This window comes from Cryptotermes secundus, unplaced genomic scaffold, assembly GCF_002891405.2.
Source record: "Cryptotermes secundus unplaced genomic scaffold, Csec_1.0 scaffold708, whole genome shotgun sequence".
NCBI classification, from domain to species: Eukaryota; Metazoa; Arthropoda; class Insecta; order Blattodea; family Kalotermitidae; genus Cryptotermes; species Cryptotermes secundus.
This window is the reverse complement of record NW_019726238.1, coordinates 1,430,448-1,444,149: the sequence shown is the minus strand read 5'-3', so window position 1 is coordinate 1,444,149 and position 13,702 is coordinate 1,430,448. Positions and strand designations below refer to the sequence as shown.

Sequence of the window (13,702 nt, the reverse complement as noted above, 5' to 3'; positions counted from 1 at the left end):
CATATTACCTGCCTTTCGCTTTTAGAAGCTGCTGGTATCAGAGTTTGTCAGAAACAGTAGGATTTACTTCTGTTTGTCCTTTCTTTCCACGTAACAAATGGCTTTCTGGCCGAAAATGAAAGGCGTAGCAACTTCAGAGCGCATGAGGATCTGTTCTTGACGTTAATCTTCTGACTCACTTGTTTAACCGGGAGGTATACCCTTTTGCCACTTTCACTTGCCCTGCACCAGGTCGCTGTTCCCGAAATTGTTTTGTATCCTTTTGAAGCGCTTTCCGTTGTTTCTGTGTTCTGTTCACTAATGGCTTATGCGATAAAAATAAATGTTGTATGTACGTACCTACTTTTGCTAATGATATGTATCAGGCATGTCCAACGCGTCGATCTCATAGGCCTATAAGGAAATTATNTTTTCTTCTACCCTGAAGATGGAGGCGATACGTTCCTCCGAAACGTCGGTTAACATCACTTATACACGGTGCCAAATCCCAGAAGACTGCCTTCTTCACGTATTAAAGTAGTTTATACTTTCAATGTATGTTGCTTTTACAACAAACATCATGTGTCGTGTTATTTTTACCAATATTTTTGCTTAAAGCGAGGTACGGCGATAGGAGGGGGTGGTAGATCACTGGCAGTTTTGACACTAAAAAGTCGATCACAACCCCTTTGAAGTTGGACATGCCTGATATATACTTTAAGATTCCTTATATTGCTGTCTGCTACAACCCCAGATTAGTTTCGTGTGAGATAGGTCCACGGTTAACTATATGAATCTCAATATTAATAAAGTTGATGTGTTTTCTGGGGCACGCGGTAGCGTAATTGGTTGAGGCATTATGCTACAAGCCAGAAAGTCGCGGGATCGAATCCCGATGAGGTGGATTTTTTCAAATTACCTAACCCTCTCAGCCGCACTAGGCCTTGGGGTCGACTCGGCCTCTAACAGAAATGAGTACCAGGAATATTCTTGGGGGTAAAAGGGGGCCGGCGCGTAAGGCTGATAACCTTACTGCCATCTTTGAGCAGATTGTCTCACAACCCTTTGGGCCTCCACGTCATGTTACAGGGATAGCTTTATTTTACTTAGAGTTCTTTCCTTCTCTTTAAGATATATTCATCTCGAGTACATGTGGCTTTGTCAATCCTCTGTAATCAGTACCGACCCTGTTGAAAACCTGGAAGTACTGTGTGTGGTTTGGATTCCTTCTTCCTCGTGCTTACTTCACAACCGGCCATTTGGCTATTGAATTAACACGTAAATAAATAAGGCACTGAATAATCATCATCTGGGGCAAATTTTTCTAAGATGCATTAAAATTTCTAACGGACAATCCTTTGCTTTGCTTTACTTTATATTATTGAATCCCTTAATAACGATTATGATCCGAATAGTTCGTATGTTATTTAATTCTCTGTTCTATATTCTCCTCTCCGTACATCTGTTCACGTTTTATATATTAACGTACAGTTATGTCTTCAATGTTTGTCTGTAATTGGCCTCGACCTGTTGTTCAGCGTTTCAATAGAAAATTGAATTGAATATGATACTTTCTGTTGGTGAGGACGTAGCCAAAGAAATTTATTTCGATTATATTTGGAGTTCAAAGATATTTCGGAAGATCGGTTAACAGCGAAAAATAAAATGTAATTAGCCCTTTCATTTCTATGTCATCCTACCCTGCTTTCCTGCTCTTGCCAACCTTCACACGCAATGAAAAAAAAAACGTGACCTGTAGTCCGCAAGCGAACTATACCGACCGAGCGAGCGCCGTTTGTCGGCGAATTTAATGTCTATTTTAGCGGATAGAATGTGTCACGTGGTCATCGCAACGGATCCTCACTGCCGTTAATGTCGGTTTTCTAGACCGGAACCGCTGTTTCCTTGAAATATCTCCTAAATTATCCTCACGAGGCTGAGTGGACCCCGTTCCAGACCCACTACTTCTCAGAAAATCTGGTAATTATTTTTACTGTAAGCTAAATGCTGTTCTCGCGACTGCAAATATTAAGATTTCTGTCTTCTGGTGTGCATCGTCTTGCCAGACGACTGTGTCTCAACTTAGAGCTCCACAAGGATCTCAGATCTCACATAGTGCATTTCTGTGGGGAGCCAACTCTATGAATTCATAGCGGCACGTAGCATAAGATCTGACTTCTAAATAATGTAACGTGTTAAGGCTCAGTGACTAATAATAACGGCTTCTGTATTGGATGATTGAAATGATTACACTTCTTTCACAATCAGTTTACAACAGTTCACGATAATCCTTCATCCGAACCCTTGACTTCGAGGTCTTGTTCCATTCTCGTTCTCGCTCTACTGCTTGTACTCCTCTGTACTCCTCTCTATTCCTACAGCTGCCACTTTCGGAAGTAAAAGTAGAAGTCAAAGTTACTTTACGACTGACGGTATATCGCCAATTAGTTCATCTTGGCGTGAAGCCCTTTGAGAATCACGACCAGAATTTTTTGTTCAACTGAACCCTTGTAGTAGTCCTTCTATAACACCCTCTCTGACGAGAAGATGGGTTTGTCTCTTAAGAATATGCTGGGTCTTCCTTCATGTACACATTTCGCACACATATAGCATGTTACTGAAACATCATCCTTTTCACTACACACAAGTCCTCTGTCAGTAGAGGCTTTGCAGCGCACATCATGTCTATCTTGCGTATCTCATGTTACAACGGCAGCTTAGTTGCTAGAACGGTAGTAAGCTTGACCACCGCCAAGTTTAAGCTTCTTATATTTTCTGTCTGGCTTCACCTTGTCCTATACCTCGAACGTGTTCATTCTCAAGATTCTATATGACTTCTGCTTGTCGCCTGCACAATTTTGTTATATAATCGGAAATATACGGAATGCTGGAAGCTGTGTATAAGGCGCGGTCTGGTGTGCAACTTGGAAAAATTGCAGTATTGGGCAGAAACTTGTTTCACATGCGCTGCAATTTTAAGAGATAGATGCCTGCAAGTAATTCCCATGCAGGCAGGCATAAGTGATTACTGATCTGACCAGTGCCTTATGGAAGGTTAATTTAATATTGGCGCTTAAACGTTGAGTTTTCAATGAGATTCTAAAAAAAAAATTAAGATCTTGACTTCAATCATTTCTATGTGAAGACTACATGTAATCCTCTTATCTAAGGTTACACCCATATATTTATGTGACTGACAAAGGGGACATTCCGTCCATTCAATGTAATATGTACCTCAGGGTTTTCTTATAATTTCTCAGCACGGACCCCACGGAAAATACTTTTCATCTGTTGTACTAAAATACGTGTTCATTGGCCCATTACCTATAAATGGACAGCCTTCTATCCCTGAGAGCATAATTTCGGGACTGTGTTTACCGGGCCGTTGCCTAGCAATGTTCATATGCCTCGTAATATCATTATTAAACTGTGTCTGAAACATCTTTGAGGGTGCGCCAGCGTCAGAGAGTGACATAGATCGGCACATCGCTACCAGGAAGCTATTAAGTTCCTTTCTAACGTTGCCCTCTCAGATCATAATATACACATAAAGAAGTTTCAGAGGGACAAATTCTATTTTTATTTGAAGTCCCTTCTCCTTGCACTTCTCCTGCCAACTATAATACGTGAATTTCAAGACTGGAAGTTATCTGGATCTCGCGCACTATTACTGTCACATGTGCAGTAAGACGTAATGGGTTTGGACGAGTGAAGATGAATACATTTGCTCGCTCCTAGCCAGGAATATACTCGTGTGTGTACTGTGACAATGTTATCCCCTGTGCGTCATGGTTTCAGAGCAACCGTCATATTCGTCGCCTTGGTAGTATTCCTTCCCCGGGGAAATGAGTCTGAGCCTTGAGAAATACAGTAACTTAGAATGAGGCCAATTGTGCAATTACAGATGTGTGCCCTCAATATACAAAAAACAAATGAAGATCTTGCTTACTTCGCTTATTTTTCGACCCTGAAGATGGAGGCATTTAGTTCCTCCGAAACAAAATTCAGCGAGACCGCATGGCGTCGCATCCCAGAAGATAGTACTTTTCGTAATTTTCGAATATCAAATCGACAATAGAAGAAAGTGACTGTAAGAAATATTTGCCGTGAGAGGTACTCCTTGTTTCTAAAAATATAAATGCAGGCTTATGCGATCTCCATGCTGTCTGAGTGTCTGTATCTCTTTATATCCCCCCTATCAAATTTTGAATGGCTGAACTAATCTTTATGAAATTTTATATGTGTCTACGCCCCTTTCGTTACTAAGCAGAGGCTCGGTAAAAATTCCTCTATCGTTGCTAAGCAACAGCTCGAAAAAAATAACGTTACCGAGGCAACAGCTGGGTGAAAACAGTACCGAGACATCAAATACATACGCAACAGTAGAAGAATTGTTGGACACGTCGTTTCCTATGAGGTTTATGTCATTATCAAGGAAAGTAGGTGATTAGTTCTTCCCAGAACTTCTTCTTTAATCCAATAGGAACACGTAACCTAGGCTGATTGATCAAAATAATTAAAATATTAGATCGGTATCCTCGGACTACGATGTATCTGCCCACTTATTTTGCCTAATAATAATGCAATAAGAATAAGGGCAGATGAGTGCGTTGTGGACAGCTCTGCAATAAGAATCACAGAATGAACTTTCACTTTCACATTTGGGTTCTACCATAGACCTATCATGAACACAAGGACTGCTTTTTTTGAGTTAATAAATAATAATTCGCTTTAATATAAGTGATGTTGGTAAAAGGAAATGGGACTTGACTTTTCATGAGAAATACTAATAACTCATTTGCTACTGAACTGTAAGGACTCTTCTCTGGTTATGATTTTTATCGAAATTTGATTTTAAAATTGTACCCATCAAGAACAGAATTAGGAATTGAAGCATACACATTTAGAAAATCATTTACATATTCTTTGCGCTAGAATTTCTGATAGAAACGATTTCACCTCGCTACAGGAAAATGCAAGATGGAACGTTTTTACAGCGTTAAAATGAAAATTGTATGTCATCTTTGTTTCGGTACAGTTTCAGTGAGTTAAAAAATAAGTTTATTTTGTTCATCAAGAAGAAAATTTCATATTCTGCAAATTAATTTCTCCTACTCCCCGTAAGTGTTCAGTCCACAACCTTCCAAGTGCTGAGCAGTTTACGACGTGACACACGACTGAACTTTAAAGGGAGAGAGACGCTGCATGAACAGCTTGCGCTTGTGTATGAATATAGCCACTGAGAACACTGCTAATGTAGAGCACTACTATGCTATTTCATCTCTAAACACTTAGGGCGGCCGCACACCAACTGCGTCAAGACAAGCATCAAGACATGAGACAAAAGACGCAGTCTTGCTTCATTCCTGATTCATCAGCATGAAGCTGACGTCAGAATCATGACTCAGACCGGTGTGCGGCGGTTTTCATAATCTCATTCGTTTCAACTGTGTTCCTTTCTTTGCTTCATGTCGCAGATATCGTGTCTTGATTGTTACCCTGTAACAGGCCATGAAGGCCCATAGGGTTGTGAGATGTTGAGGGTCCCACATTTTCTAGACAATCGGCTCAAAGATGGCGGTAAGGTTGTCAGCCTTACACGCCGGCCGCGGTTTACTCCCCAGGAAAATTATTTATTTAATTCCTGCTATTCATTTCTGTTAAGAGGCTGAATGAACCCCAAGGTCATATTGCGGTCGGAAGGATTAGGTCAATTGAAAAAAATCCAGTAACCTCATCGGGTAACAGAAATGAGTACCAGGAATATTGGAATATTCTTCAGAGTAAAGGGCGGCCGGCGCGTAAGGCTGACAACCTTACCGCCATCTATGAGCCGATTGATGTGGGAACCTCAACATCTCACAACGCTATGGGCCTCCACAGCCTGTTACAGGGATACCTTTACTTTTTTTTATTGCTAGTGGGGTGGGACTAAGTCCCTTGTACTGCGGCCACTTCTGGCCTATTGTACCAGCCCCAGATGACAGGTGAGGGTGATTGTGGAGCAATTGGTGGAATGAAGATTGGCAGGGGAAACCGAAGTACTCGGAGAAAACCTGCCCCAGCGCCACTTTGTCCACCACAAATCCCACTTATACTTTTACGTCACTGTATTATGCCCGCCTATGCTTCTGCTTCGTACAGTTCCTGACAAATAAGCGGATATATATTTGTACTGTAGAAGTAAATATCTCACGCTCACGTTAGTTTACCGAAACGTCGGTTAATACAATACCTAGACGGCAGCAAATCACAGAAGACGGTTTTTTTCGTATATAAAATACGTCTGTAACAAGGTAAATATGTAAGTTATAAGACATTGATATGTTAGTGGTATTTGCTAGGCCGCAAAAAACATAAAGGACACCGGAAGTGCTTAAATTGTTAAAGCAATTTGGCAAAGAGTAGACAAACATTTAATAAAATGTTACACGCTCGAAGAGCCACATGCATAGAGATCTTTAACTAATTATAGAACATAATTTTAACAAGGTCCCTAAGTCATATTAGCCCTACTGTCGGACAAGTCAGTTTCATACGCGATACATAACACTCCGAATATCGATATATTATTAGGTCAAATTCGATACATCAGATTTCTAATCTCTTCCGGAATCTACCCTCAGTATGTTGCAACATGTAAATAAACCCGAATCATATAGAACGGTGTGTAACCGAGGCATAAACGTCGCTTTATCTCTGTTTTATACTTTCATTTTTCGATATTTTAAAATATTTTAGCTTAATTTCTAGTGAAATATATTGAATCCGTTAGTTCTGAGCATGTGAGATTTGAAATATAACTTCATTACTTTTATTCAAATTCTACTTATTTCATCAGATTATTCTAAAAAATTGTGAGTGCCCGCTTGTAAACTTATCTTATGAATACCCTGGGCACTCAAGACCACTCCTAGTAGCGACTCCTCTTTTGTGCTCCAATTGAATCGTGTAAGTCTCAGAAACAGCGAAGCCTCCGAGTATTCTCATGCGGTCTGATTACTTATTTTGAATGATTGAAAAGAGGGAATAAAAATCTTGAGTCATACAAATTAGTGTCATAAATATCAGAAACTCGCCAACAGAGAATACTGTTACAAATATAGACGGGTTTAGGATTGATGATCGGATTTATGGAACGTTTACACACTCCTAAGATCACTGTAACTACGGCACATCTAAAGCCTTCTCAGTCTTCCCTAGCCGTTGCTCGGTAGCGGCCTCCAACAACGGACGTTCCCCAGCCTCTGGGTTCCAAAACTGTCCCCGGCCTCAGCTACCAGCTTCTAACAGCAGCTCACAACGACTGAAGAGCATCAGTCCTGTAACTCTTCACTGACTGACTCAACTCAACTGACTTTCTCCAAATCCAAATCTAAGTCACATGGCGACTGACGGTCAGTCAGTCTGTCTATCTTGGTGTCGAGCCCCATCTGGCACTCATGACCAGATTTTTTTGGTTTGTTTCCTTATATAAGAGTTACTATCCTGTCCATTTGGGGCGCCCTCTCTGACGAGAGGTCGGGTCTGTCATTTATCAGTCATAGTCCGTATTAGTAAGTCCATTGTCAGTATTTACATATATTTACAAATTTAATCTCCATTCCTATTTCTATGTATAATGTATACAAGGCCTCTGTCAATCCAAGCTCAGTTCGAGAGTGGAGGTATAGCTCCACCATTCTTGACCTAGACACTAGCTGGAGGTGAGTGGTCAGCTTCTCTCCCAGGCCGCTATACCCCCGGGGAATGAGCCCACGTTTCCCATTGGTGGGCCTCACAGCAGGTTGAGACACTGTGAAACAGAGAAAATTAATTTCCTCTGCCGAGAAGCGAGCCCAGGCCCTCCAGCCAGCAGCCCGTCTCTTTATTGACTGATCAAACCGAGCTATCGACAGGTTCGTTAAGCAAAACATAAATAAACAAGAAAAGTCTAGATTGTTATTTGCGTTATGAACACACTTGAGTCTCGTCCACCTGTTATGCTGCGTTTCCAAGAAGTCAGTAATTATCAGCTATACACAAATCTTGTACTCAAAATAATTAGAATAAATATCTTAGTAAACAATAATTAGAACAAATTTTTCTGTTATGTGATACCCTGATATAATGATATCTACTGTACTTACCACATATTTAATAGAGTTATCCTTCTGAATTATTTTGTCATTTGATAGCAGCTAGAAGCCAGCCAGTCACTTGCTTGAAGTAACACTAAACACAAAATCTGAAGCAATTAATGTGAGTAATCCACGATCTGTACGCTCACACACACGCACGTAAGATAGACCTCGCGCGCGCGGGACCATGCGACTAGGGAACTAGGAAAACTGAGCGAAAGAGGAACTAGGGGTCGCCCGCTGCCTGCCTCTCCCGGCCTGGCGCGTCGCCAGTCCCGCTAACACTGACCCAGTGCCCAGTCATTGGTGGCAAAACAATTATCTTCATTCGAACGCGAATCTCACATTCCCTGGATAAATAAGCATACATCTTGAACACTGTATTTACATAACAAATACGCTTCGTGATGCCTTACATACACAAGGACGGCAAATCGAAACTCGAGGTTGGTATTTTTCGTGTCTTCTTTAATCCACTCAATGTGAACAAAAGAACCGTAACTCACAAGAAGCCACAGTAGCCTCTGCAACAAGCCCTCGTTACTTGATTTTCGTCCTCAGGCCGACTCTCATATTCCCATGTTACATGACAACGGTAACGTGAAGCTGTCCCAGTTCTCCCACGTCATTAAGACATAAGGGGGAATGGAGGTATGGCTCCACTGTTCTCGACCCTGGCAGTAGTTTGATGTGAGTGGGACCTTGCCGGTTTGCTACCCATTGCATAGGAGGTTGGTTGGGCCCCAGAGTCGGTGTAGACGCTGTGGGTTAAAGAAAAGTCTCTTGCCTCTGCCGGGAATTGAACCCCCACTGCCCAGCCGGTAGCCCGTCGCTGTACTGTGTTGTTCGCCTGGATTGCTTGGCAATGGGAAACATGACATGTGTAAGATTTAGTGAACAAACCGGAACACAAGTTGATACCCAATTCATACCCTGGTAGGAGGTAATACTGCACACTTCACGTGTTTGTGGTTTTCCTATGTCATACGAATGAATATAGGGTGGCATTGTGATAGGCCAAGACTACTCCAATTTATTGTTATTAATAATGACACTGTCAGATTCTCAGTAGCTTCGCTAGTTGACATGTTTGTATTATCTAAAAATAGTAATATAACCTAGAGGACGGATAGATCTCTTCATGTCACATTCCGTCTCTTAGACTGACATGTAGACAGCCCTATTTTACATTATTAATTCCTTTACCTTAAACCAGATTGAGGGGGAAACTAAGAGGAGAACTTCTTTTGGCTTGTTTTGGACTTCATCCATCGTCTGGTATGTAAAAGACAAAGATCACGACGTTTCGAAGACTGAATATGTCTCCGTCTTCAGATGGGTAGGGAAGGATAAACCTACTCAGTTGGGCCCGTTAGAAAGAGCTAGTCTCAATCACTGGACCATTCATTAACCGACATTAACTGCCGTCTAGATCCAGTGCGCCGACCACGTGACACCCTCCATCCGCAATAGTTGGCACTAACTTCGCCGACAAGCGGCGGTCGCTCGGTCGGTATAGTTCGCTTGCGGAATACAGGCCACGGGGTATAGATCATTTGGGTCTGGTACAATAGGTCAGTAGTGGCCTCAGTACCAAATGGATTCAATTATAAGAATAATAATAAATAATAGTAAATAGAGTTCAGTTCCATAAAAAATGTATTTACGTCGTTCATTTTGAAACATGTTTAAAATAATATAATATTATTGTGCCAGATTTATCGGTGTAAATGTAAAGTTTACAAGTCACACTCATAGGTGATTGTTGTTGCGCTCAAGTCCGATGATTCGAAAATAAACTTCTAGTTGTTAAAATATACTTTGAATAAAAGACACGAACAAGGACTCTGGATGCAGAATTTCTGAGAAAACACTGACCAGTTCAGCTAACGTCTCAATTCAACGCTTAGAAACAATGGGCTCCACCCATTCAACTAGGACCCGCGTTCAATCAGTGCTCTGTATATCGAAGACCTGGCATTTTCCCAAGAATATCTGTGTGACACCTGCCTGTCACAGAGAATAATTGAGTATCAAGATGTCAACTTGTCATTTCTAAACGAAGGCGAAAACGATTTCTTGTTACAATTTGCAAAACATTTCCTCAATAATGGTCTGAGTTCTCTACAAGACGAGACTGCAGCCTAATCGATTCTGTACGGCGTAGTGAGTTATATTGGTTTCGTGAAGTCTGCCAATTCATACCTAGTAAATATTCTGACAAATCCCACACACACACACACACACACACGCATATGTTCCCCTATCTGAGAAGCGAGCTGGATGCCCCTCAATTTCAATGGATTTTTTTTTTTCCGCCTTTTGAAACTACTCAAGCAATGCTCTGTTCATTCTCACGTCTCCAAATGGTACTGTTTCTGTTGATAGATTTTGTTTTCCTTTCAGAGTATGGAGCACACACACTGTTCTGTAATCTCTGGCATCATTAATTTGGCAACTTCTGAAAGCATTGAGTTTCAACGCAGACCACCTGTGAGTGAAGAAAAGGAATGGCTTGTAAGAGCCCGTGTGCACGCAGTAACATGGCAAGACCTACTCTGGGCAGCGTCCATGCTCAATGCAACGTATTCGGGGTAAGTCAGTCCAGTTACTTATCAATCAGGCATTAAATACATGAAATTTGTTTACTTGTTGCCTATTTTCTGAAATTAGATATTGAAATTTGTGTTTACGTTTTTATATACAGTAGACATTAATGCATTATCCGAGTTTCTTTTAAGTTACGTTGAAAGTTACGACACTGAAAGTTTGAACAGTGCCAAGTTCTTATTTTCATGAGATATGGATCTCACATAACATATGTAATGTTACATTAGTCTGCCCCTCAATATTTTAAGCTCTAAAATTATCTTCAAATACAATGTACAGCAAGTGGTCTTTACGAAGACCATAGACCTCAGGCTCATATCACACAAAACATGGAATTCGATGGATATTGCCTAATATAGCCCATAAATTATTTCATACGCAAAAGTTCACAGAACGGAACATAACCTAACTTAATGTAATCTTAATCAAAACTAATCGCATTTTTAACATCTTTGAACCTCAGACAAAATCTGTTTGAACTCTTACGTAAGAAAAACAAACAAACTCCGTAGCTTAAGCGGATAGAAGGGGGTTGCGTGGTCAGTGCAACGAATACTTTCGGCCGTTAATTTCGGTTTTCTAGACCGCAGCCAATATTTCCTTGAAATAGCTCCTCAGTTATCCTCACGAGGCTGAGTGGACCCACTACTTCTCAGAACATCTGATAGCGCCGGGAACCGAACCCTGGACCTCTGGACCTGTAGCCAGGAATAGACCACAGAGGCGGTCACTCTTACAACATAGCTTAACTGAATCCTACAATGTCACGCAGGATACGCGCCTCAATTTTTCCTCACAAAATATATCTTCAGTTTTTCCTAAACTAAAATGATCATGATCTATAGCTTCTGAATTCTCGCACACTATATGTAGTGTTACATAGACACCAGGTGGCACTTATGAAATGTGCCGACGGTGATTATGAAGAAAGCAGCCTTGTGGGATGTGGCGCCGTGTAGATATTGTGTTAACCGACGTATCGCCTCCATTTTCAGGTTAAAAGACAATAATGACCACCTGCTCACTCTGGTTCGCTCGCGGATTCCTTCTTGTCTTCTACCCTGAAGATGGAAGCGATAATATCTACACGGCGCCACATCCCAGAAGACTGCTTTCCCTTTTTTCTAGTTCATAGGGTGGGACGAGACTGAGTTCCCTTGGTAAACCGGCCACAAGGGTCATATTGAACCGATTATTGAGTACAGAGCATTAGTTAGAATAAGAACAGGCAAGGGAAACCGGACTATTCGGAGAATACCTGATCCAGAGCCACTTTGTCCACAATAAATCCTTACGTGACTTGACTTTCAATCGAACCCGGACCGTCGCATTTGGGAACCGAAGACTAACTGCTTGAGCTCCTGACATTTTGCTTAAATTTATTACACTGAACAAGAACGTAATGTCACCATGAAATATCGATATGATGAAGAATTATCGATCCTTTTCTATGTTGAATGTTCAGTGAAATGCACAGAATCTCCATTTGTGACAGTAAGAGCCTCGTAAAATAATTTAATGCTTACATATATTAATTTTATGAGTTATTACGCAGATTCTAGGGACGCGACATTATTGTTAAGCTGTTGGGTTTAATTCACATTTAGCAGCAACAAGCACGGCGATAGGTCTGAGTCCTTTATGCAGACGGAAATCAGGAAAGAAGCCGTTATTCACCAGTTTAATATAACGTTCGGCAAGGTGTCTCTCAGCAGTACAGAAGAATGGCGCGTACTTCTTCACAGTTGCTGTGATGTGGTAGCCTGTTGTACAAGCTGGCAGAGGATTCTTGCTGAAGCAACTTTCTTCGTTGTCTGTAATGATAACTGTCTTGTATGATATGCTGTTTGAAACGTGTTTCGGATTATGGCGGGAGATTTTGTTGTTCAGTCTTGAAGGTCTCTTAGATAGAGGAAATAAATTCACTTCATAATTTGAATTGGAGTTATGGTCAGAAATTGATTCAGAAGATGAAAACGAGGATGAGTCATTGACGGATTGATTGATTTGGATTCCTCTTTGGCGAGAACTTTTTGGTTGACCGTTAGCTATCACATCAGCAAAGCTGCTCCTTTCCTGAACGCATAACTCTTCACTGGCGTTTTTCTTCATGTTTCTGACTGGGGCTTCGCAAGAATTATCGTCGATTGCATAAGTGGCAGCAAGTATGGATGGTTCAGTGACGAGACAGTTCCTTGGTGTCTTGAAGTCAGTAAAGGGTTCCCCATCGAAAGTTCCACAGAGCCCCCTAACTTGGTGGCTGTACTCATTACTGGCCTGCAACATAACTCTCGCTCCATCGTACACAAGCACCAAGTTGTTATTCGGCAAGGTGAGCTGTACCGCACCACTTGGGAATTCGTACACTAAGCCCAACAGTTCTCCGTCATCACGGAGCTCTGTTGCGTGGGATGACGTAAGGAGAACGGGTTTGCTGTTGATGCTGAGCTGTACCGCTGGGCCAGGGCGAGGCTCCACAACAGGTTGCAGGTCTAACGTGGCGGAACTTAGTAACACCTTCACTTTCTGTTCAGAATGACAATAAGCAATATTACGTTATTAACTTTTTCAATTAGTATTAATGTCAATGAGACCACAGAGAAAAGAGAATAAACTGTGTTAAATGGCTCTGGTTACTTACTTACTTATGGAGCTAAGCCCTTCTTGAGGAGAAGCCAAATCTGCAGCTACTCAAGAATTTCCCAGCATTTTATTGAACCCGAAGGTTCATTACCGTTTTCACAAGAGCCCTCCACTGTTCCCTGTCCTGAGCCAGATCCATCCAATCCATACCAACCCATTCTGTCTCTCTAAGATCTATTTTAATATTGTACACCCACCTACTCCTTGGTCTTCCCAGTGGTCCCTTTCCTTCTGGCTTTCCAACCAATATCCTACATGCATTCCTCTATCCCCCATTCGTGCTATATACCCTGCGCACCTTATCCTCCTTGACTTGATCATTCTAATTATACTTGGCGAAGAGTACAAGT

At 41.5% G+C, this 13,702-nt stretch overlaps 2 protein-coding genes across 2 annotated transcripts in view; both read right to left on the bottom strand.

Annotated features, from left to right (window-relative positions):
• The window catches only part of LOC111864093 (voltage-dependent calcium channel type D subunit alpha-1), a 221,044-nt gene extending 212,755 nt beyond the window's left edge, over positions 1 to 8,289 (bottom strand). Inside the window, exon 1 of the mRNA XM_023851102.2 lies at positions 8,109 to 8,289. The gene's annotated coding sequence lies outside the window, so the exon portion shown is untranslated. The remainder of the gene's footprint in view (positions 1 to 8,108) is intronic.
• Positions 8,290 to 11,751: 3,462 nt separating this feature from the next.
• LOC111864103 (vitellogenin-1) overlaps positions 11,752 to 13,702 on the bottom strand; it is a 25,667-nt gene continuing 23,716 nt past the window's right edge. Inside the window, exon 20 of the mRNA XM_023851128.2 lies at positions 11,752 to 13,235. Within this exon, the coding sequence (XP_023706896.2) occupies positions 12,288 to 13,235 (948 nt within the window). The 3' untranslated portion in view covers positions 11,752 to 12,287. The remainder of the gene's footprint in view (positions 13,236 to 13,702) is intronic.